Raw genomic sequence first — 25,870 nt, 5'->3', positions numbered from 1 at the left:
ATTTCACTTTTATACCTTAAAGTAAAAAAAAAGTGTGTCCTAATTTGATTGCTTAGCTCAATGCCACTGACTCACAACATCTATTTAACACACTATGTTTGTGTACTTTAATTTACTGCATCTTCTGACCAATATGTAATGCCATGACCCATCGTGCATACTATTCGATGGCCACTGAATTCAACAGCATTGAGGGCACCGTGAATTAGTGTTACCCTGGCATTCCTCCAATGGTGCATACACTAACTCTGCCTTGCTGCCTTCCTGACTACCCCTGGTCAGCAAATTACAAATGACTGCCAGTCAGGTGGTTTAGCCTTGCATTTAATGTCCATGCTACAGGTTTGCCAGGAAGATATCCCCAAGGATTTCAATAAGGGACCTGGTGTTATCTTGTGACTGCAGCTTAATGCAGCGGGTTTCAACCTGTGAATTGTGGTTATTAAACACACCCCCAATTAGCTGAGTGTCCAATTCATTGTTACCAAACAGGTAAAACTTGGTTACCAAAAGCACATAACACAGTCTTTTTTTCACACTACATGACTTAATCTATTCTCTGTTCTACATGTGTCATTGTATTACTTCAAGTAATAATTGGTAGCAAAGAATTCTGGCCCAGATTTGGCATAAAGCTGGCACAGCAGACATTTGTCCAGCACTGGAATACAGCATGCAGGCGAAACATGGCCCAGGTTTGACAGAGGTGGTACTGTCTTTAAGGCGGCATGCAAGACATGGGCCAGATGTCAAATGTAGTATTTGGCCCAGATGTTAAAAATTTACATGTGGGCCACATAAGTTTGGTCTGTCATGACCCACATTTAAATTACATTTTAATTATTTTATGAGTAAAGAAATGTTTTGATGCACAAAGTCATTTCCATCTTGCTGTTAAAATCTTCTAATGCCTTCATTTTAATCTAGGAAACAATCAAGATTAATTAATCTGATGTTTCCTGCATGTTGCAAAATAACTGAATTGAACCTACATTACATATGATTTATTAATCAAATTATTATTTTACAAATTATATTATTGTTAATGATTACTAACCATCATCGTTATTAACTTATTTTATTATTGCTTAAACTATTATTGCCTAAAGCGCAATTCTTCATGGGTTTATCAATTTCATTGCAGTCGTGACACAGCAAAAATGGCCTCCAGACAATGGCCAAACATGGTTCATAGCTGGCCCAGTTCAGGCGCAGTTATGGATAATTAACTTGGCTGAGACTAGGCCCAGATATGGTCCATGTTTGGCCCTTATATGGAAGCCAGACTTGGTCCAGTCATGTACCGTAATTCACTGTAACATGTGGGTCAAGCAAAAGCTTGGCCAAAGAAATTTTGCTATGTGTGAACTGCTGTTTGTAAACATTAACTGTGCAAATTACAAGAATCCACAAGTTTATACTTAATTTCTATGTGCTTTAATAATTTTCTTTAAAAAATGCTTCACAGATTGTGTCAAAACAGTTTAACAGCATTGAAAAAAAAAAGAATAGAAAGCCATTAACAAAATATTTCAGATTGTGGGACATTCCAGCATATCAGGCAGGAGAGTAGTTAAAATTTAAAATAATTCAGTTCAGTTTAATACTAATGTCACTGTTGAAGTTCAGTTCAGTTTAATTTAGTTTAGTTCAATGCAAATGAAAATGAAAAACTTTGCAAATAACGGAAATGGAGAACTATGGGAGCAACCAGGCTTTCAATTTTCCTCTGGCCATAAAGAGACATCTGCACTGTTTTGCAGTGAGATGTTTTCACTATAGTGCTGGGTTCTCTTCAAGTGTTACAGTAATAATGTTACATTGATCAGAAGGACTGCTAATTTTAGTGCTTCATTGTTCAACTCAGTCTTCACCATACACCAGTGGTTCTCAAACTGTGGTACGTGTACCACTACTTTTATGCAGGCTTCCTTCTAGTGGTACGCGGAGGAGTGAAATATGTCATGTACATGCTACACACATGTAAAAATGTATCAAAAATGATATACATAATATGCCATATATGACATATAGCCTATATTTCTGAGGTAATCAGCCATGTTTTTTTTTAACTGTGCAGAGGTGTAGCTGTTTTACTGGGCCTACTACGCTATTGTATTTCAATACTGCTCATGTTGGTGGTACTTAGAGAGACAATTTTTTTTCTGAGGTGGTACTTGATGAAAAAGGTTTGAGAACCACTGCCATACACTAATGACACCATAAACATTCTGATGCTCGTTTCAGTGAATGTTTGGAGAAAAAAAAACCACTGTGGTAATAATGGTAAAGTCTGCCCCTTGATTTGATTATCAAATCTCAAAAAGTTTGAGAATCACTGATATGTTATATCTATAATTTGTAATATCTATAATATTTACTGTTTTTAAAATATCTATATGTTTTGTTTTAAAGGGTTCTGGAATGATATAAACTGTGGTGTCCCATTGCCATCTATCTGCAAAAGAAGTAGTAACTTTATCAATTCAACCTTGCCCTTACCTACTGTGCGACCAGGAGGCTGTTCTCCAGAATGGACCATTTTTCAAGGAAGCGTGAGTGACATTTCCTGGACCACACAAAATTTGCACAGGGAAAAAGTTGCCGAAAACTTTCATGTACTTTGCACTGCCAAAAATCAACTTGGTACTTTCAGATTTAATACTTTTAGTTTTAACCAATTACAAATAATAATAATAATAATAATAATAATAATAATAATAATAATAATAATAATAATAATATTACATTCTTGTGAACCCACAGCTACTATCAAACAAACCGTTTATCTTCAATTTGCATATATAAACTACATGGATAGATGTTATTTAAAGTAAGCTTAGTCAGAAAAGGCAATAATAAACTCTTTTTTTTTTTTAAGTGTTACAAGCTTTTTCAGAATAAGATGACATGGCATGATGCTCGAAACCTCTGCATCTCACATGGAGGCAATCTGGTGTCCATTCTGACTCATGAAGAGCAGGGTAAGCATTTAATTTATTTTATACCTTACATGTGCACCAAAACCTTGGTTAATATGAGAAAGCTGCTTAATAAAATAGCATTTAAAAGGACCAATTGTGTTTACATGTGCTGTGTAAGATGTGAAAGCTATTTTATTTGTTTGCTAGTTTTGTGTGTCTATATGTGTACATATTACTCATAGTTTCCTGGTTTTGAAAAATATGGATTATCATTTAAACAGAGCAAAACCAGAGCAAATTCAGTGAACAACTCTAAAGCTTTTTCCATTGTTGCTTTAAAGCAAATCATGAAACCAGATTGGGGATTCTGAGTCAATAGCTGGTTACACATACTGTATTGTTTTTTTTCCCCACTAAGATATACTCAGATATACCCCACTTCCCTGTCAGAAAAACCCAAATAGCGAACTCTACCATACATTTTTTTAGGAACCTTTCTTGAGATTACCTAGCACAACAGTATTGTACCAAAAGGTTGGAGTTATACTTGTTTAAAGAGAATCGTCACACCCACCGTTGTTATATATGTTGCTGTTCATATTTGTTTAATCTAAAATGTGTCAAAAGTGTGTTGCCATTAACACATGACTAATCAACATTATATACTATCTTTCATGTTGTTGTTGTTACAACTTAAATGTTCACAGCTGACCTTGCTAGCTAGCTAATCCATTGCAATATTGCATGTTCCACTATTGCCCAGTGTTGCCATTTGGCAACACATACATTTGATTGATTTACAAAAATCTAATTTGATTAAAAACATTTGAGTGTGAATATGTCATCATAACCTACTAGAGGTGATGTCTCAGATTTTTTTGTGGCTCTGACATAATTTGATCCTTTGTTTTTATTGACGTTTACATTTGCATTGAGCAACTACTCACAATAAACGCCAGTCTGTAAGAAATCGCGCTACAGAAAAACACTGCATGTCATGTGACTTAACCAAAGCACATCATTGGCTACACTAAGGTCTTCTCTTTCCAACAAAAAAAAAACTAAGTTGGTCTTAAAGAAACAGTCGCAGGGAAATGAACATAAGTATCATGTTGCCATATAGTTTTACCGTGCAGTACAGGGTTAAATAGGGAAAAAAAAAAAAGTGGGATATACACATATATTTCACCAAAATTCACTGAAAAGTTACATAGACATCTGCCATTATAAGATTTCTAAGATTCTTATAGATTTCATTATTATCTGAATAAATCAATTTTGAACGTGATTTTGCATAGTGCATTCCACAGTTCTATGTAGTAAATACTGCTGAAAGCTGTAAGCATGTGAAAGCATACTGAAAAGAAATTGCATGAAATTGCTTTTAATTAATCGCCCATCCAATAATTTCTCATCATTCATTCATTTTCTTGTCGGCTTAGTCCCTTTATTAATCCGGTTTCACCACAGTGGAATGAACCGCCAACTTATCCAGCAAGTTTTTACACAGCGGATGCCCTTCCAGCCGCAACCCGTCTCTGGGAAAACCAATAATTTCAATAAGGTCAAAATTTCTGTTCCTTGCACAAATTAGTCTGCTTGAAACATTTGATCTGAGGATTTTTGAAGACCTGATATGTACAGTATGTGCATCACTGCACAAAAGAGGCATGCAAATGTACATTGTTAAAGAAACAAGTTTGAGAAACTCTGCCATATCGTGTGTGTAATATAAATAATTGAGCAAGCAGCAAGGTAGCAAGGCAGATGGTCATGTTTCTCTCACAGCTTTGATATGCAAGCGTATGCATGTAAACAAATATTGCGTTCAATAATATCAGATACTTGTGTAAACGTAAACAACTTTGACCTTCTGATTCTGTTTGCAGCATTCCTTACTACGTTAATGCTTGATTCAGTTGATGACATATGGATTGGTTTTAATGATGTCAACTGGGAGATGAGATTTCTGTGGACTGATGGTAAAGGTGTCAGCTACACAAACTGGGCCAAGGGTGTCCCCTCATCAATGCCAGATGGGCCATCCAGGATGTATGAATTTGGATCAGAGGCAAGTATTCACACCATTTTACTGACAAACACTGTAGGTATCCATAGTAGGGGCTTTAGTTTGACTACTGGTACCAGTGAGTAGAGGACACTGCAAACCAAGAGAAATAAGGTACAGTTTAAATGCAAAGACAATAGATTGACAGGCAGATTAATGATTTGTCTGGTTCTATTCTAAGTCATTTTTGTGAACATTGTGTGGTCACATGCAATTTTATTTCATGGACCTTAATGTCAATAATGTTTTTAAAATGCTGTTAATTGATATTACCATTAATTACAAATATACATGCTCATATATTTAAACTAATATTGTTTTGTGTTTCATATTTTAATCAGATTTATATGCTAATTACTTCTAAGAGGGACCCTGATATGATTGTAAAGCAATTTGGATGTACATAGCTGTATTTAAGTGCATTAAAAATAATAAAATATATTTTATAAACCTCTGAATTTAACTTAATCTATAAATTCATAACAATATGTCAATCTCTTTGAAATCATATAATAACTAAAGGCTACAGCTGATCATTTTACATAATCTAAAGCATATGTATTTTTAATATTATTTTTAAAATTTACAAAAACTTTTAATACTTTTTTGCAGGCTATGCATGCATATAAACAGTGAATATCAAAAATTTGACTATATCCTTATGTAGCTAATACCATTAGTTTATAATTACACTGCCTATCTGATGTCAATGTAGCATTTACAATTAAATTCAAAACAAACGAATGATATTATTTCGCTGTGTATCTTCCTCCTCTTACTGAATGCATCATGGTATACCTGCTTCAGCACTTAAGCCATCCTGTAAAGGTCCCAGAAAATGAATATCCATCATGTAAACAACGTTCATTAAATTTACCACCAGGTGGCACAGGAACTATTAGCAATTTGACAACAAATTGGTTTGTAAATGGAGATCAAACAATTACGTAAAGAAATAAAAGTAAAGTTTTAGAGGGTAAAAAAAATTTACAATTAAAAAAAAAAAAAATTTATGTCATAAAGCCAAAGGCTCTCTATATACCGTATATTTATTTTTTATTAAAAACCATCCCTAATAAATCCATAGAATTGTCAAGTGGTCCCTTATAGGATATGTATATCCTGGGCACTGACTGAGGTCCAAAAAATTCAACTAACTTTGTGACACTAACAGATCCACATCATTGTCAGTTAGATATGTTTAGTGAATGTGAGAAAGAATGGGTTAGAATCTTGGCCCTGGAGGGCCAGTGTCCTGGAGAGTTTAGCTTCAACCTTAATAAAACAAACCAGAAGCAGCTAAATAAGCCCTTACTAGATATACAAGAATTTTCCTGGTAGGTGTGTTGAAGCAGGTTGGAACTAAACTATGCAGGACACCGGCCCTCAAGGACCGAGTTTGGACACCCCTGGGTTAGATGATGTACACTCACCGGCCACTTTATTAGGTACAGCACCAGAATGAGGAAGAAACATGATTTAAGTGTACTTGAACGTGGCATGGTTGTTGGTACCAAAAAGGCTGTTTGGTCTTAATATTTCAGAAACTGCTGGTCTAGTGGGATTTTTCACGCACAACCATGTCTAGGGTTTTTATCTAGTGAGCAGCAGTTCTGTGGGTGCAAATGCCACCGAATGCCACTTACATCTGATGATGCCAGATGTAAGAGGAGAATGGCCAGACTGGCTCCAGCTGATAGAAAGACAACAGTAACTCAAAGAACCACTCGTTACATTCAAGAGCATCTCTTAATGCACAACACGTCCAACCTTGAGGCACATGGGCTACAGCAGCAGAAGACAACTCGGCACCACTCCTGTCAGCTAAAAACAGGAAACTGAGACTACAATTTGCACAGGCTCACCAAAATTGGATAATAGAAGACAAGAAAAACGTATCCTGGTCTATGAGTCTTCATTTCTGCTGCGACATTCGGATGTTAGTGTCTGAATTTGACGTTAAAAACATGAAAGCATCTATCCATCCTGCATTGTATCAACGGTTCGGGCTGCTAGGGGTGGTTAATGGTGTGGGGGATATTTTCCTGACACACCTTAGGCCTATTACCAATGGAGAATCCTGTCAATGCCACAACCTACCTGAGTGTTGTTGCTGAACATGTCCATCACTTTGTGACCACAGTGTACCCATCATCTGATGCCTACTTCCATCAGGACAACATTCCATGTCATAAAGCGTGAATCATCTCAGACTGGTTTCTTGAACATGACAATGAGTTCACTGTACTTAAATGGCCTCCACAGTCACCAGATCTCAATCCAGTAGAGCACCTTTGGGATGTGGGGGAATGGGAGATTCACATCATATATGTGCAGCCGACAAATCTACAGCAACTGTGTGATGCTGTCATGTCAAAATGGACCAAAATCTTTTTCAAAAATTTCCAGTACTTTGTAGAATCCATGCCACAAAAGATTAGGCAGTTCTGAACGCAATAGACGGTACAACCTGGTACTAGTAAGGTGTACCTGATAAAGTGGCCGGTGAGTGTATACTGGGTATGTAAATAGTTAATGAGTTCATGTCTACTACAAAGTGGCGGTTGTTACATTGTACAATTACAGAAAATGATTGTTTTGTTGGTTGGTGTGCTTTGGATGTTGAGTCAACTTAGCTGATCTCTGTTCCATTCAGAACTATGACTGTGTTGTCATGCTCAGAAGCCCAGAAAAAATGACAGGTATGTGGAAAGTCCAAATGTGTGGAGATCAACAAGGTTTCATCTGCAAGAGAAAAACAGGTAAGAGGGCAAAAGTTTATTATTGGTCACATTGTACCTGAAATATTTACTTTTAAATGATTTACAGTATGGGCTCACTAATATGCATTAATTCAAGCAGAAGTGTACTCGTTAACAGTACATTTTTAAAGTGCCCTTAGTCTGTTTGTCTAAATGTATGAAATCTGTGTTTGACGTTAATGTTACAGATACTCAGCTCATACGTCCCGTGACTACAGCAGCACCACAGCATTTTTTCACACTGGGAAATGATTCCTATAAGGTGCAGAAGGAGAAAATGAGTTGGGATGAAGCTAGGAGACAGTGTAAAGCAAGTGATGCTGATCTTGCCAGTGTGCGGAATTCCATCAGCCAGGCTTACACTATTCTTACAGTCAGCAAACTTAAGGAGCCTCTGTGGATCGGTCTCAACAGCAACCTGGTATAAAAAAAACAGCAGGGTGTTTTCACACCTCTAGTTTGGAAAAGACAGGAAAGTGGGTGTGTCTAGCTCTGTTTGGGTGGGAGTGTTGGGGGAGGGAAAAGGGGAAACGATTTGAATAAAAATGGGAGTTTCCATTTGAGCACGCGCTGATTTTCACAGAGGAAAAGCAAACACACACACGGGAGAAAGACAGTGACTGTTTAATGACGGGGGAATGTTTGATACCGCACGTCGTATAAGAGTAAAAAACCCATGCATTTCTCTGTAACTCAGATGCACTCGGTAGGTCAGAAAGCTGTGTGTGTGTAGACAATCCTGTCACATAATGCGGCGAAAATTGAACACGATGATTGCCCATAGTTTGCTTGCAGTGTTCACGTTTACACTCAGAAAGCAGCATTTACAGCGGATTTTTCAGTTCATAATATTGTAGTGGTATTAACATAAACTAAGTAACTTAGAAATCATTTTGACTAAGGTCTGTTTTCAAACACTGAAAGAATACTGCTGATGATACGAACTATAACTTTGCCATCTGAATGAACAAAGAAAGGGTACTGATCGCACACACTTACCAAATCTGTAGAGACAGGACAATCAACAAATACTGGAGCTGTGTATTTTTTTAAAGGAGACGAGCAGCAAATCATGATTTCACAATTTCCAGATGCGAAAAGCTCTCGGGTAAAAAAATATGTTCTGTACAAACGTATTTCCGCAGCGCATCGCATGCACTGATCCACACGTGAGTCCAGCAGCGCTCTCATAGAGAGAAAATGAAAACAAAACCTTTACTGCAGCAAATTATAAAAACAACACTGACAACCCGTATCTCCAAACAATTCTTTTTCTGCTTCTTTTGGCAACACAACGTGGCCTCTCACTGCCATCTGAACACTGTTTCAGGTACAGTCTTTGAAGCTATCATGCACATTAATGAAGTTGGAGCGCATACACAATAGAGTGTGCTGATTGGTTTGAACCATGTCTTACTCATGCATTAATGCAGCACACTCAAAGACGTAATACGGTACTCCCATGTACAGACGTCCAGTCTACATGCTGGAATACACGCTAAAATCTCATGGCCGCAGCTTCAAAAATTTGTTTTAAACCGGAAGTACGAATTTGCTCAAAAAAATGCAAAAACAACCAATTTTTACTATTTAGTGAAATATATGTGTCCTAATAGTGTTTTTAGCAATGTGGGAAACTTATACAACTGTTGACAGCTCAAAAAATGTGTTTTGGTGTTTCGTGACCCTTTAAAGCCCTTTGCAAAACTTTTAAAATCATCATTCAAAAAAATTGTAGCAAAGAAATCTATTTTACAAACATTTCCACGGATTTAACTCTTGTAACTTACAAAGATTGTATTTTAAATAATGCATTCTGTAATTCTTCCAACCCTGATTTTAAGATTAACAGTGAGATTAACATTTTCATCAGCCTTTAATTTGATTTTAATCATTGTTTATGGTTTTAACTGATTGTTTGACAGTAATAATATTTATGTTGACAAGAACGATAATTTATTTGTATTTTTTTTTTTTGTCTTTAGACAAGTGGCCAGTACCGTTGGGTGGACAATTGGCTTCTAAGCTATAGTAGATGGGCAACAGGAGAGCCCAAAAACAATTTAGCTTGCGTGTACATCGACACAGATGGCAGATGGAAGACAGCTACATGCAACAACACATATTATTCCCTTTGCAAGCAATCCACAGGTATTTCCAACAACATTCTGCAAGTAATACAAATACTGCCATAACCTCATTAGGTATTGACATTAAGCCCTTTAAATTAGTCATCTAAAAGGCTATATACTGTTTGTAGATTTTAAAAAGCCTTGTTAATGAGTGACACTGGTGGTTATGAACTGTACTGCATCAAGCAACTTATTCCTTGTGCTCAGACTCCTGCACATCCAACACAAAAGAAACTGAGCATGATTCAGAACCAAGTATGCTCAGGGCAAAGTTCTTTTTCATTCTTTGCTTAGATGTAAATAGAAGTCGGAAAATAGCTTTGCAGCATCATACTGATGAAGAGCAACAGTAAGTCATATACACTGCTGTAAATGACCCTTAGTGATGCGTAAAAATGTATTGTAGACCGTTTCAGTCACACTTTACAATAAGGTTTCATTAGTAAATGTTAGTTAATCTATTTGTTAACATGAATTATTAATGAACAATACTTGTACATTTATTAGTTTAGTATTTACTAATGCTGTACTAACATCAAAACTCATGCTTGCTAACATTAGTTAGTTCACCATGAGTTTACATGATCTAACAATGAACAACTGTATTTTCATTACAAACATTACTAACATGAACAAATACTGTAATGAGTGTATTGTTCATTGTTTGTTTATGTTATTAACTGCATTAATTTAACCTTATTGTAATGTAGCACGAAGGGGGGATAAGGCTTTTTGTTGGTGGCAAGACAAACACAATAACTGGCACACTAAAGCCAAATTTACACAAACTATTGCAATTAGATCTTGACTATGCCACCCAGTAAATTACCTGGGACATAAAATTCAGGTTCGTACCTCTGACAAAAACAATGAGACGTGGATATAGAAAAATAGGGCTTCTTTTATTACAATTTAATTATCTTTGGACCATAAACATTAAAAGACAGGCACATGCAATCTTTTTAAAAAAGGCAATCACAAAAAAAATAATAAATCCTCATCCAACCAGAGGAGCTGGGGCTTACCACAGTCAGGCAGGCTGGGCACTGGGCCCAAAAATGACCCACAGATTCACATGTGCACACTTTTAGATTCAAAACACCACACAGTGAACTTCAATGCACAAAAGTGAGCAAAAGGCTAATTAATAGAAAAACAACTTCACGTCACACAATGACCCGACTACCCGTATTAGAGACCCCTGACTATTAAGGAAACAAGAAAACCACAATTAGAAAAATGACAAAACATTAACGAAATACCAAAATCACATACATTAAATGAGCTCAGAGGCATCAAAAATAAAAGACTCCCTGAGAGCAGCTACCAGCCAATATCACAAATAGTGTATATTAAAAAGTTAAAGCACAAGGTCGTAATGTTAGAACAGGACAAAGCACCACAAATGAGCGATTGAAGCAAAGCAAAGCTGCCCTTAAGACAACACACTTATTTTACTTTTCCTTTTAGCAAATATGCAAAATAAAGAAATCAAAGAGAACAAATATGCAAAAAGCAAAACACTAATGCAAAAGCAAAAAAAAAAAAAAACAATCAGAAACAAAACAGCAGCAACTAGCACGTGCCAAAGAAGGCACGCTCAAGCCACAGTGCAGTCTATGATAAAACAGAACACAATCAACCTACATACCTTCCAAATACAGTGGATTACAGAGGTTTCACATACCGCTACACGAGATGCCAGTCACCCCTTCGGCAGAGCAAGGCGTTCGTACTAATAACTAATTAAAAAAATATAAAAATCAGTTTTATTTCTAGCCGTTCGATGTGCAGTAGGGCTCCACTTACCGACTGAAAAGACAGCAGTCACGGGAGCGCGGAGAAATGTCAACAAACATCACAAGGAAAAGTTCAGCAATATGAAGCGTGATTTCATTAAGCTCACGATGGCCCGCAGCAGCCACTCTATGGTGCAACAGCAGCCGAACAGACATCAGTCTTCTAGAGCAAAAATGGAATTAAACCCAAAACACACTTTAAAACGAAAGAGAACAGGGCTTAAACAGCCGCTAAATACCAGAAGCATGGCAGCAACACACCCACCACAGCGAGTCAGCTGGACGATGATGCAACTTCCACTATTCTCAGATGACCTTTTATACACCTCTTTACAACCCCCAGTTAGTAGTGGGCATACACAAATGCTTAATGAATCACATCTGCTACAGTAAAATGAAACCACTTGTTCTCTCAATAACAAAATAACCACACAACAAATATAATATGTTCAAAAGGTCATTAAAAAGGAGATTGAATGCTGAGACAAAATGCTATTTAACTGAAGAAATTATTACAAATCCTAAGAAAGCATCTGCATACTGTAGATATGTTGATATTCTTGCATAGCTCTGCAATACATTGACATTATATTGACAGATGAGGTAATTAAAATAACACACTTGCAGTTGTTTGATTATTGACCTTATTTTTCAATGTGTAAGCGTGCTGGTTTTTGCAATTGTTTTAGAACTGATTCAGTTGCCTATAGGGGAAATGACAAGGAATAAAAAAACGGCAGAATTGGTCAAACTACTTGCTCTACAAATAAGTGTTTGCATGACTAAACAGACAAAGTAGAATAATATAATAAGAAAATATCAGTTTGCAACATTAAGCAGCATAAACGAGCCATTTTTAACTTCTAAAAACACTGCCGGTTGGGTTTAGGGAAGTGGGTGGTTGGGTGGGTTAGTCGGTGCTTTTAAAAAAACTATTGGTTGGGTATAGGGAAACAGGAGGGTGGGTCAGTAAGTCAGTCAGTCAGTCAACTGCAGCCTCTGGTGGATTTATGTAAGAAGAGCTGGCACGAATGGCACTCACGAAAGAAATAAGATTTGAGAAAGTGTACAAAGCGGCCTCTGGTGGACTCGCGAAAACAAAATCTGCAAAAAACACAGCTCCTGGAATGTATTTGGGACTCTCCAGAACTGTATATAGGGGTACGTTTTCAGAATGAGTCTGGGTTATAAATTTCACACTGACACAATACAGTATAAAACATTGACCCTTTGGCATTATCTTGACATAGTATAATCATTGTTTATTGCTTATTAAAAAAAGAGGTTATTTGGAGTTTGTTTAAACATCCTTTACATAATAATCAGTTTACAATTGACAACTTACAAAGTTTACACACTGCAAGCTCAAGAGAAGTTCTTATTCTAACATAATTTCACTGTCCCACAGACATAGCTCCCACAGACCCACCTCAGATGCCAGGGAACTGTCCTGAGTCAAAGAAGCGTAAAACCTGGATCCCATTCAGAGGACACTGCTATGCCTTCATGTCCAACTCTGAGAACTGGGCTCATGCCACAGTTGAATGTATAAGAATAGGTAGGCATTATTTTCTGTTAAGTGTACAAGATCATTTGTTTTTAAACATAGTTCACTAAATATTACAAAATAATATCAACCGATTTACCAGATTTCTTTTGTCATGATGTTTTGAAAAGTGTTAAAGCATTAGGAGCGACAAAACACCCACTAAATGAGTAAAGCAATGGTTCGTTATGGGGATTGAAAGCATTACTTTCAGTGACTTACATCTTTCGTTTTATCATATCATAAGTATTCTCTCTGCTTTTAGGAGGATCATTAGTGAGTATTGAGGATCCAAAAGAATCTCATTTCATTCAACGAAATGTGGAGCTCATGCAGGACGGAGTCAGATCATTCTGGATTGGCATGCATCGCAGTTATATGGGTTAGAAACACACTTAAACCAAACAACCACAAGAATCAAAATTATATCAGAAGCATTATCTGACTGTGTGTGTGTGTGTGTGTGTGTGTGTGGGTGTGTTTGTTTGTAACACAGGTGACTGGATGTGGATTGATAATGCCGTGGTAGATTACACAAACTGGAGAACCCAGGTGACAAATAATGCTGGTCATTGTGTGGAAATCCAGTCAAGCTCTGGTTTGTGGAATGCCGTAAACTGCAATTCTTACAAGCCTTATATCTGTAAGACTGAAAAAGGTTGGTGATTCAAACAAATATGTAGACATAAGAGTTTGTTTTTAGTTCAGTTTATTAATAATAACCTAATATAGTTGAAAAATAATAATGACAATCGTTAACATGTTAATACACTTTTTGCATTTCAGTTGTACCACCAACAAAGAAGCCATTAGTTCCACGTATGTACTTACATTTTCTCAGTTTCTGATAATTAGGGCTGTCAGTGTACAAATGAATTAATGTTTTTAAATGAAACCTAATTTTAAGCACTCTGTTAAAAAAAGACAATTTTTGCTTCTGACAAAATGTATTTTGGCAAACTCACATTTTTGTGAAAAATTCCAGTAGTAATCTTGGGTTAAGCAAGCAGCAATGAGCTGAATGAGCAGATCTTCAGAAAGGTATTTCACACTGTGTAGAAAATTGAAACGCTACACTTTTTGCTTTGTTCACCCTCCGCTCCACTCACATGCTCTGATATAAAGAGTTTAGATGCAAAAACGAGCACTTTTCTCATTTTTCTTGAATAGGGTATTTTCATTGCTTTTAAAGTGAAATGACAGCATTTAAACAGAGGAGATTGAGAAAAATCTGAAGGCATTTATACACACATAATGTTTTTTCAAGAGTTCACACTTAGCTGATGATTGATTACAAGCATGTTTTGCATGCTGTCCCAGGAAAGAGCCCTGAGTTTAAAAGATCCTCTAGCCCTGGGCTTCCTCCTGTTTGTAGGGCGAGAGGGGAGTTTGAGCTCAGGTAGATCTCGAGAACTACCCTGCTTATTTCTGGCTAATGACGAATAACTTTATGAGAGAAAAATATTGTTGGCTAAGAACTTGACTATGGTGTCAGTTTGGTTTAGTCAATTTACTTATGTCGCATGTCATTGGTCAGTGGGAAGAAACCGGGGAACTCGGGGGAAACCCACATGAGCATGGGGAGAACATGTAAACTGTACAGAAATGTTGACTGGCCTAGTAAAGATTAGAACAAGTTAGGTTCTTGCTGTGGGGCAACAGTGCTAACCACTGGGCCACCATGCCACCCAATCTAGGAAGAAGGGGGGATTCTTCAAGAAGTAAATGTGCTAGGAAGACTATGATTATTTATAGTGACTTAGGAAACATCTGATTGGAGAATCGTGTGATCCTCTCAAAACTGGCATATAAATAAACTTATCTTATTGTGCCTTTACTCTTAAGCTTTCTATATTTCAAAAGTGATAGTCTATTAAACCAAAATTTAAAATTGTATTGAAAAAGTTTTTGTCACTAAATTATTTAGTTTGCATTAGTTAATGTTTGCATTTGCGTTTTTTAAGGCACTAATATAAAAAAATAAAAATAAAATAAAGTTGTTTTCCCATATCCCAGACACAAACAATGACTGCAATGGCCTAGTAGCACTTTCAGAATTCTGGCAGTTCTCCTGTTAAATGTCTGCATCTAACTTTAAATGTCATATTCAACAAAAGTATTCTACTTTTTCAAAACTTAACTCGATTTTGACATTAAAAGGCACAACTATAATATTTTCTTATTTAATATTTTGCAATGAAGTTTTCCTTCGCTTGTTACCAATATTTTTCTACAACCAGTTTGTACACACAGCTCCAGGTTACGTAACTGTGGCATCTACTCCAAATTGATCTATAGTCTCATCTCATTTTCATTTTTTTTCAGTATTTCTTCACAGATATAAAACTGCTTATTTTATAGAATGAAGGGCAGTTCCCTTTAATATTTACTTCACTCTGTATTGTGTCAGTAACACATCTGAGATAAGATGAAACTCCTTTTTAACCATAGCCTCATTAAATCACACCCGTTCCTAGAATTGGCCAGTGACATTCTAGAACATGAACATGCTCAAAAATACTAGAACTATCTGTTTTATGATTACTGATAACTCTGAAAACTGGACTGACACAGTTTCAATTTACTTGAACTTCTAATTTTGGTAAGCTTATTTGACATAATCTACATTGTAAAAACACTATAGAAATAAAGATTAATTGAATTTGGAAAAAAAAGATTAAATTGTATGCACATCATTTGAAAAGAAGCAAAACTACAGTCTATTTAAAGGCAAACAGACATATTAAAATTCTAAACTAATCACAAAAGATTATTCAACTGACAGTCCTAATATTAAAAACACTCACAAACCACAATACATTATATTAGTCTAGAGATGTTTAGCTATCTTTTAACGATGCTCCTATGTCTGTGTTTGGTTTGCAGTGGCTGTGGTGGACGCAGGCCCTCATAGCTCCGCTGGCATTGTAGTGGGAGTTGTCTTGGTCATAATTGCAGTGGCTGGACTTGCCACATTTTTGTTTTTAAAGAGAATTCCTAGGCCTGCGATTGGAGAGTGTACATTTGACAACAGACTCTATATCAATTCTGACCTGACACAGTCTCCTACCACTATTGATACAAAGGGGCTCGTTGCCAACATCGAACAGAATGAACATGCCTAACACAAGCAAACCCACTTTCACATAAAGATTCACACATATCTACATGCACACACCTTGGAAGAAAGAGAGGTGAAAAATCTTTCAAATGTGTATATAATATTAAGAATATGGCCCAGAAGCACAATCTACTGTATTAATGATTATTAACAACATGTTGGGTTCCTGAAGGTCAAAAAATGTATATAAACAATCAGAAAAGCATTATTTTTAGCAGAATGCAGTAAGTTTTTGACTTAATGAAGCATCCACCTTTTTGGGAATAGCCAAATAGACTGCTGGTATTCTATCACATAAATTGAATTTTGTTCAGAAAGTTCAAACTGTTGTTTATGTTTCTACAAATTTAGTTGTATTTTGCTTTTACATCTTCCTTGAGCTTAACTTTTAAAGTCAGCAGCAAACTGGACATGAGGTGGCAGCACAAGTTTAACAGCTAATAACGCACATCATAGATATGTAAAGCAGCAATTTAAAACATTTGTTTTACTCACTACAGAGCGTATATAAACTCTGGGAATGGACAGCGTGGGATTATGTATATTATGCATTTGGCCTGTATGTAGCACTCAATTGCTGTTTATAATCAAAATGCATTTGCCACAAATCATTGTTAATGTAAATATGCACTTCACACCAGGTTAAAAATAGCTATCATTTAGAGATAGATATATTTTTTCCAATAATGCTTTGACTTTTTGTGTTTTTTCAATACATACATATAGGGAATTATTACTTTAAATTTCTTTTTGCATAAATATACATTATGAGCTTTTAAAAAGCAATTGCAAGTGTTTTCATTAAAATACACCTATTAAATGCAATCTACAAATTCTTCAATATCATTAAATATGAAGTGTGTACATAATTTGTTTTATTTTATTCATTTAGTGCTTTGAGTGCAGTCTTTCTTTACTTTTCTACCCTTCAAGAATAAGGGTGTGAGCAGCCTGAAATCAGAGAGCCCAAATGCAGCAGGGTGGTCCCATTCATGCATCTCTTCACACATCTGTTTGACTATATATGACACTTTAAAAAGGCTCTTTGCATATTGGATCATTACTTTGGAACCCTAATGCTAAAATTTTACCCTGATTCGTCAAAGCATTGAACAGATAAAAGTTAAGGGGCTTTCTTGTCCAAGGAAATCATCTATAACTGCTCAATGCACAGGAGCACCTGGAGGAAACCCACGCAAACAGGGAGAGAACATGCAAGCTCCACACAGAAATGCCAACTGTCCTAGTAGGGACTTGAACCAGCAACATTTTAGCTGTGAGGTGACAGTGCCAACCACTGAACCACTGTGCCACCCATGTTGAGGTATCAATATGGACCATATATTACCTTTAGTTATATATATCCTTTAGTTATATATATCCTCCTAATAACTAGTGAAAACTCTTATTGACTTTTCTGAAATCATAAGGCCTAGGCTTAGCAATAATGATTAACATGATTAATCTATTTTATAAATATATATAATATATATATAAAATGCAACCTACAATCAAAAACACAAGATTACACAGACAATGTCAGTAAAGTTACATACAACAGAAATATGAAACCACTGTTAGGAATTTCATAAAAAGGAAGAGAAAAGAATTTCATGATTAAAAACTTGGTTTGCTTTTAGCTATTTCTTTAACTTTTATGTAAATGCTGAACAATTTGTAATACCCCTTAATTTAATATGAAGCGTATTCCTGAAATGAACTGAGAAGACTGACTGTGCAAATGTTGTACTTCTAAACTGCACAGCACAGTCTTCTCTAGTAATAGATTGTACTGCTCTGCCATTATTATTCTTCTGTCACAAACTCACATAATGGAGGTGGAGCATAACCATTTAAAAAAATATATAATTGTCAAAGCTCAATAAAATCGTTTTTATTTTATATTAAAGCGATTATATAGTTTTCTGTTCAAATACTTTAAGTGTCTGTTTATAAAGTAATTCAACTGGTTTTAGAACTGGCTTGTGACCAACTAGTAAGACAATATGTGATATAAGAAAAAAATCAGGGACTAGATAACCTTTTTAGCTGCTTTTTTAGTCAAATGAGGTTGAATATGCATGAAGTTGGCTAAATTAAATGTAAAAATTTTAGCAACCTTTTTTTGTCATGCTTTTAAAATGTTAATTTAAAAATATTAAAGATAAATATTTAAAACCAGAGACAACCCTGGGCTTTTCTCCTTTATTAAATACATCAGGACAATGGATCAGTGTCAAGGATTGTGAAAAAAAAAAAAAAAAACAGTTTTACTTATATTAATTATATAACAAGACAAGGGTCACACAACTAACAGAAACATGTACCAATGCCTCGATTATGTTTGCTGCCAGTTGTTTGTCTTTCGCAGGCACATACTGTATAAAACTGTGTCATCAGCATACATTTAAATATTAAAAGAAGGACAGACTTGTGGGAGGTCATTTGTATACACTTACATTAATTTATATACACTGTAAAAATAATTTTAACAGTAAAAGTCTGTACAATCTACAGTAAAAACCTGTTAAAAAATAAACAGCTTGCTTCTGTACAAAATACGGAAAATAGCTGTAACACAAGGGTGACGTAGTGGCGCAGTAGGTAGTGCTGTTGCCTCACAGCAAGAAGATTGCTGGGTCGCTGGTTTGAGCCTCAGCTCAGTTGGTGTTTCTGTGTGGAGTTTGCATGTTCTCCCTGCGTTCTCCCTCCCTGTTTCCCCCACAGTCCAAAGACATGTGGTACAGGTAAATTGGGTACAAAAATTATGGTAAAATTTCTTTGATGAAATAAAGTGCAAAAAATAATAAATGTACAGATATTTTCATTAAAATGTTTACAGAAAAACACTTCTTTTGCAGACTTTTCCTAGATTATTAGGATCAAATCCATTTAATAAAGTAACACAAGAGTTTTACAAAGAAACACTGTTATTTTTCGGACTTTTCCTAGATTATTATGATCGAACACCATCAATAAAGTGACTGCACTAAAAGTTCAAGTGTTATTCAACACCTGTTATCAACAATGTTATTTAAAAGAATTTTCCCTAAATCATTACGATTAAACATCTTTAATAAAATGCCAAGACATGCTCATGGTCAGAAAACATATAACAGTTTTATTTTGGATCAAGAAAGTTTGGAAAAAACAACAAACAAGATACAACTGAATAATATTCTCACAACTACAATGTTACATTTTATTGAATAGTATTCCTGTAAACATGTAGAGGTTTAAGTTATCTGGAATGATTCAGTTCCAAATCTTAAATGAAACTGTAACGTGAAAGGGACACTGACAAAGAAGAGCAGATTCAAATGCAGGTTTATTACACAGAGATGGTCAAGTAAGCAACAGCCATCACAGGAGCAAACTGCGAACAGATGTATGCAGGGAATCCAGAGTCATGGTCAAATAATAAGCAAATGATCAGTCCCGGCAGCAAACAACATAAACAAACAAAGCAGGGCAAAAGAAAAGAAACACATCATAATGTTCACAGTAACAGTATAACAAGACCAAGCAATTGGTGCATGCGTCTGTGCTGCTTTTAAAGTCCATGTAATCAGTTCATGACGATCCTCTGACTGTGTGCAATCAGCGGAATTTGGAACAGGTGCATGTGATCGCTCTTAGTGTGTAACTTTATTTTATGAATTTGATGGTAATAATCTAGGAAAAGTCTGTAAAATAACAGTGTTTTTATGTAAACATTTTATTGAAAATATATGTAGATTTATTATTCTTTTGCACTTTATTTCAACAAAGAAATTTTACCGCAATTTTACAGTTTTTGTTTGGCAGCCATAGCTCTGCCAGTCATTTGGCCTTTTTTTACGATCGTTTTTTTTTTTTTTTTTTTTTGCAGAGCAAGTAATTACAATTTATTACTATTATTCTACGTAATTTTAAAATGTACTGCAAAAAAACAGGAAAAAACATTGTGTAAATAATACAACATTATCATTGTTTTATAAATTGCTGTAATTTGTCATTATATAGTACATAAAATAACAGTCAAGCTGTTAATTTACAGATATCGTTTGTAATTTTTATGAACTTTTGAATATATTATAAGATAACAGAAAAAATACTGTAAAAAATAATAATGTAATTTCCCTGTATAAAAAACACAAATGCCATTAATTTGTCATGAATAACAAAGTACCTAAAATCAAAGTCAAACTGTTAATTTAGAGAGATTGTCATTTTACTAAGTTTTGAATATAATGTGGAATGACAAAAATTACTGTAAAAAATTTAGAGATTTTTTTTAATTAATTTTTTTCTTTTTTTTTTTTTTACAGTGTAGGCTAAATTGTCCGTAGTATATGAGTGTGTGTGTTGATGTTTCCCAGAGATGGATTGCAGCTGGAAGAGCATCCGCGACATAAAAACATGCTGGATAAGTTGGCAGTTCATTCTGCTGTGGCGACCCCGGATTATTAAAGGGACTAAGCCAAAAAGATAATGAATGAGCTGTAACAGATCTAACCTTTGTTTTCGAGAAACTAATCAGAGTGTCTGAAGTCTCACTATACACCCTCATTCACTAGTCCCTAAATTAGTCAACTAGTTTAGTCCACTAGACAGAGTAAATGACCACAGATAAGTGAATTCAGACACTGATGAACACCTGCTATTAACAAGCACAATAACTGAAGGAAAGAACAAGAAATAAAACTACAGACACAGCCTCACACAGCCTCCATTGTGTGTGTGTGTGTGTGTGTGTGTGCGTGTGCGTGTGTGGGAACTGTCTGTAGACGCGTGTAACACACGAAGCGCAAGTGTGCAGGAACGATGTTTATGTATATTTTTCTCTGATGGTCGGATTAAGTTATTGTTCTGTAATATACAGTGACACTGTTGACAGATCTGGGATGCGACCTGTGTGAGCCTTGATTGATTTTTGTGCTGCTACATGAGTTAAGCAAGCTCTCCTATATTTTTTTTTAACTTAACGCGTTACACGACGTCTTTCACATATATTCGGAATATGCCTGTGTGAGTAATATGAATCGTTCACATATCTTTTGCGAGTTCATAATCTGAGATGCGCATGCGCTGGTGAAAAGTTTGTGTGTGTGTGTGTGTGTGTGTGTTTACAGCAATTTGACTGATAAATATGAATTTGTAGCTAAATCGTTAGCGGTGCCAAACAGCATTTTCCCTTGTCTGCGTCTTTGCTACGACATACCGTTAACACTACACTGTAAAAAAAAAAACCTTAATTTTACAGAAAAAATCTCTACATTTTTTACAATAATTTTTGTAATTTCACATTATATTCAAAACTTATTAAAATGACAAACAATCTCTCTAAATTAACAATTTGACTTTCATTTTTGACTTTTTCATTTTGTTACACTGTAAGAAAAAAAATCGTTAAAAAAAGGTCAAATGACTGGCAGCTACGGTTGCCAAACAAAAACCATAAAATTACGGTAAAATGTCTTTGTTAAAATAAAGTGCAAAAAATAATAAATCTACAGATATTTTCATTAAAATGTTTACAGAAAAACACTGTTATTTTACAGACTTTTCCTAGATTATTACGATCAAATCCATTCAATAAAGGTATACACTAAGAGTTTTACAAAGAAACACTGTTATTATACAGACTTCTCCTAGATTAATATGATCAAACATAATCAATAAAGTGCCTGCTCTAAAAGTTCAAGAGAAAACTATGTTATTTAAAAGAATTTTCCCTAAATCATTACGATTAAACACCTTTAATAACATGCCAAGACATGCTCATGATCGTAATTTAACAGTTTTATTTTGGATCAAAAAATTGGGAAAAAACAACAAACGAGATACAACTGATTAAAATTCTCACAACTTTAAAATTACAGTTGTTACATTTTATTGAATAGTATTTATGTAAAACATGCAGAGATTTAAGTTATAAGGAATGATTCAGTTACAGATCTTAAATGAAATGGAACTGTAACATGGAAGGGACGCTGACAAAAGAGTGCAGATCTAAAGGTAAGCAACAGTCAACACAGGGGCAAACAGATGTAACATTTTGCAGGGAATCCGGAATAATGGTCAAATAACAGGCAAATGGTCAGTCCCGGCAGCAAACAACGTAAAGAATTAACAAACAAAGCAAGGCAAAAGAAGAGAAACGCGTCATAATGTTCAAAATAGCAGTATAACAAGATTAAGCAATCGGTGCGTGCGTCTGTGCTGCTTTTAAAGTGCATTTAATCAGTTCATAACAATCCTCCGACTGTGTGTGTGCAATCAGCGGAATCTGAAACAGGTGTATGTGAGCACTCTTAGTGTGTTACTTTATTAAATGGATTTGATCGTAATAATCTAGGAAAAGTCTGTAAAATAACAGTGTTTCTCTGTAAACTTTTTTATTGAAAATATCTGTAGATTTATTATTTTTTGCACATTTTTTCAACAAAGACATTTTACCGTAATTTTATGGTTTTTGTTTGGCTGCCAGTCATTTAACCTTTTTTTAACGAATTTTTAATTTTTTTACAGAGCAAGTAATTACAATTTATTACTTTAATTTTACGTAATTTTAACTGTACTTAAAAAACAGGAAAAAACTGTAAATAATATGTCAATTTGTTTGTAAAAAAACAGACAAATTTCTGTAATTTGTCATTACTTATATAGTACATAAAATAACAGTCAAGCCGTTAATTTACAGATTATGTTTGTAGTTTTTACGAACTTTTGAATATAATTTAAAATAACAGAAAAATACTGTATAAATAATACTGTAATTTCCCTGTTTAAAAAACACAAATGTCAGTAATTTGTCTTTAATAATAAAGTACCTAAAATGAAAGTCAAACTGTTAATTTAGAGAGATTGGTTGTCATTTTACTAAGTTTTGAATATAATGTGAAATGAAAAAAAATTACTGTAAAAAATTTAAGGATATTTTCTGTAAAATTAGTTTTTTTTTACAGTGTAATTTATTATTAAAGACAAATTACTGACGTTTTTGTTTTTTATAGAGGGAAATTACATAATTTTTACTGTATTTTTTCTGTTATTTTAAATTATATTCAAAAGTTTGTAAAAATTACAAACAATATCTGTAAATTAACAGCTTGACTGGTATTTTATGTACTATATAAGTAATGACAAATTACAGCAATTTTCCTTTTTATACAATAAAATTGGCATATTATTTACACAATGTTTTTTCCTGTTTTTTTTTTTAAGTACATTTAAAATTACGGAAAATTAAAGAAATAAATTGTAATTACTTGCTCTGTAAAAAAAAAAAAAAAAGATCGTAAAAAAAAGGTCAAATGACTGGCAGCTACAGCTGCCAAAAAAAAAACTTTAAAATTACGGTAAAATTTACGGTAAACAACCAGAAAAACACTGTTATTTTACAGACTTTTCCTAGATTATTACCATCAAATCAGTACAATAAAGTTACACACTAAAAGCAATCACATGCACCTGTTCCAGTTTCTGCTGGTTGCACACACACATTCGGAGGATCATTATGAACTGATTTCATGGACTTTAAAAGCAGCACAGACACATGTACCAATTGTCTTGTTATATTGTTACTGTGAACATTATGATATGTTTCTCGTTTTTTGCCTTGCTGTGTTTGTTTATTGTTTACATTGTTTGCTGCCAGGACTGATCATTTACTTGTTATTTGATCATGACTCTGGATTCCCTGCATACATCTGTTTGCAGTTTGCCCCTGTGTTGGCTGTTGCTTACTTGACCATCTCTGTGTAATAAACCTGCATTTGGATCTGCACTTTGTCAGTGTCCCCTTCACGTTACAGTTCCATTTCATTTAAGATTTGCAACTGAATCATTCCATATAACTTAAACCTCTACATGTTTTACATAAATACTATTCAATAAAATGTAACTGTAATGTTATAGTTGTGAGAATTTTAATCACTTGTATCTTGTTTTTTTTTTTTCTCCAAACTTTTTGATCCAAAATAAAACTGTTAAATTACGACCATGAGCATGTCTTGGCATTTATTAAAGGTGTTTAATTGTAATGATTTAATTCTTTAAATAGCATTGTTTTCTCTTGAATTTTTAGTGCAGTCACTTTATTGATGGTGTTTGATCATAATAATCTAGGAAAAATCTGTAAAATAAGTGTTTCTTGGTAAAACTCTTATAGTGTTACTTTATTGAATGGATTTGATCATAATAATCTAGAAAAATTCTGTAAAATAACAGTGTTTTCTGTAAAAAAATTATTGAAAATATCTGTAGATTTATTATTTTTTGCACTTTATTTCAACAAAGAAATTTTACTGTAATTTTATGGTTTTTGTTATGCAGCCGTAGTTGCCAGTCATTTGACCTTTTTTTTTTCTACGATTATTATTATTATTGTTTTTTACAGTGTAGACACTGGGCAATTCATAATCAATTTTAACAAATAAAAACACTTACAGGTTGTGGCTCAGAGTTCACAGCTTCTGCTTCTTGGAGCTGCTTCTTCTTTAAGGAGATTTTAACCGAATCCAGCACTGAACTGGCAGAGATTCTGAAAGCTGTGTTTTGTCAAATCATGCTTGCTTTGTATTTTATAATTCTCTGGAACATAATTAATATTGAACCGTAAGCACTTCTGTCTTTGTGTCGTGTCATTTGGAAGCCCAGAAACAGAAGAAGCTCTGAAATAGCAGCATTTGGACGGTATTTTATTTCCCTCTGCTGTAACATCACACCGCCTCTCGCCACGCCCCTTAGCACTTGTGTGTGTATGCGCGGTAAAAGTACATTTGTGATCTTACAGGCCCGAAAGTATTTTTTTTGTAGTCCCCAAAATTAGTTCATTGTAGTCTTTGCTAAGCTAACTCTGTAAAAACCAAGGTCTTCCTTAGTATTAAACTTTGAGCAGTTTACGTTCAGAGATGCTGTTTATGTTCATACAGCTACATTACACATTAACAAAAGTTTAAAATATGATATCGTAGTGGACCACCCCTTTAATGTTTCTCTGGCTGTTATAACTGTTATCCTAGAACTCATCAGTCATAGCAAGAAAGGCAATGAGAAACTCTACTGTGTGTACTTAATTGCTACAGATATAATTTCTAGTATTTTATAAGTTAAGCTATAAAGAAAGTTTTTTTTTTCACATTGTTTGGCATATGTTACAGCTTCCCATGGAGGTTCAACATAAAATTATAAAGTAATTAATAAGAAATTAAAATTTAATTAGTTTCATGCACAAAACCTTGAAATCTCCAGCTGCACATTATGACACATAGACATTTTTATTTTGTTTTATATTTATTAATTATTATTTTGTTTATTTTCAGTTGAATTCATCTTTGGCTTTGGCTGTAATTTGTGTTTTTCTTTTCTTCAGTGATTCTTTTGTTAACAGTTGTTCATCAATAATTCCCAATCTTCCTTTAATTAGACACTTAAATATATCATTAACTTCATCACTGTCTGAGTGTTCAACCCTCTGTAGTAAGGACACTAGTGAGGATTTTGCTCTGGGATTTAAGGGGTTAAATGTGTTT

The 25,870-nt window shown here is 34.6% G+C and overlaps 2 protein-coding genes across 3 annotated transcripts in view; both read left to right on the top strand.

Annotated features, from left to right (window-relative positions):
• The window catches only part of mrc1a (mannose receptor, C type 1a), a 60,492-nt gene extending 43,295 nt beyond the window's left edge, over nucleotides 1-17,197 (top strand). The window contains exons 20-30 of the mRNA XM_002662968.6: nucleotides 2,416-2,555; nucleotides 2,882-2,984; nucleotides 4,814-4,995; nucleotides 7,649-7,754; nucleotides 7,943-8,175; nucleotides 9,740-9,905; nucleotides 13,094-13,243; nucleotides 13,497-13,613; nucleotides 13,728-13,889; nucleotides 14,018-14,050; nucleotides 16,118-17,197. Coding sequence (XP_002663014.2) covers nucleotides 2,416-2,555; nucleotides 2,882-2,984; nucleotides 4,814-4,995; nucleotides 7,649-7,754; nucleotides 7,943-8,175; nucleotides 9,740-9,905; nucleotides 13,094-13,243; nucleotides 13,497-13,613; nucleotides 13,728-13,889; nucleotides 14,018-14,050; nucleotides 16,118-16,356 — 1,631 coding nt within the window. The 3' untranslated portion in view covers nucleotides 16,357-17,197. The remainder of the gene's footprint in view (nucleotides 1-2,415; nucleotides 2,556-2,881; nucleotides 2,985-4,813; nucleotides 4,996-7,648; nucleotides 7,755-7,942; nucleotides 8,176-9,739; nucleotides 9,906-13,093; nucleotides 13,244-13,496; nucleotides 13,614-13,727; nucleotides 13,890-14,017; nucleotides 14,051-16,117) is intronic.
• Nucleotides 1-25,870, top strand: part of LOC110439952 (transmembrane protein 236-like) — a 766,382-nt gene that overhangs the window by 98,244 nt on the left and 642,268 nt on the right. The gene's annotated exons all lie outside the window — the stretch shown is intronic.

Source organism: Danio rerio, chromosome 7 (genome assembly GCF_049306965.1).
Source record: "Danio rerio strain Tuebingen ecotype United States chromosome 7, GRCz12tu, whole genome shotgun sequence".
Classification (NCBI taxonomy): Eukaryota; Metazoa; Chordata; class Actinopteri; order Cypriniformes; family Danionidae; genus Danio; species Danio rerio.
This window is presented reverse-complemented; position numbering and strand designations above follow the sequence as displayed.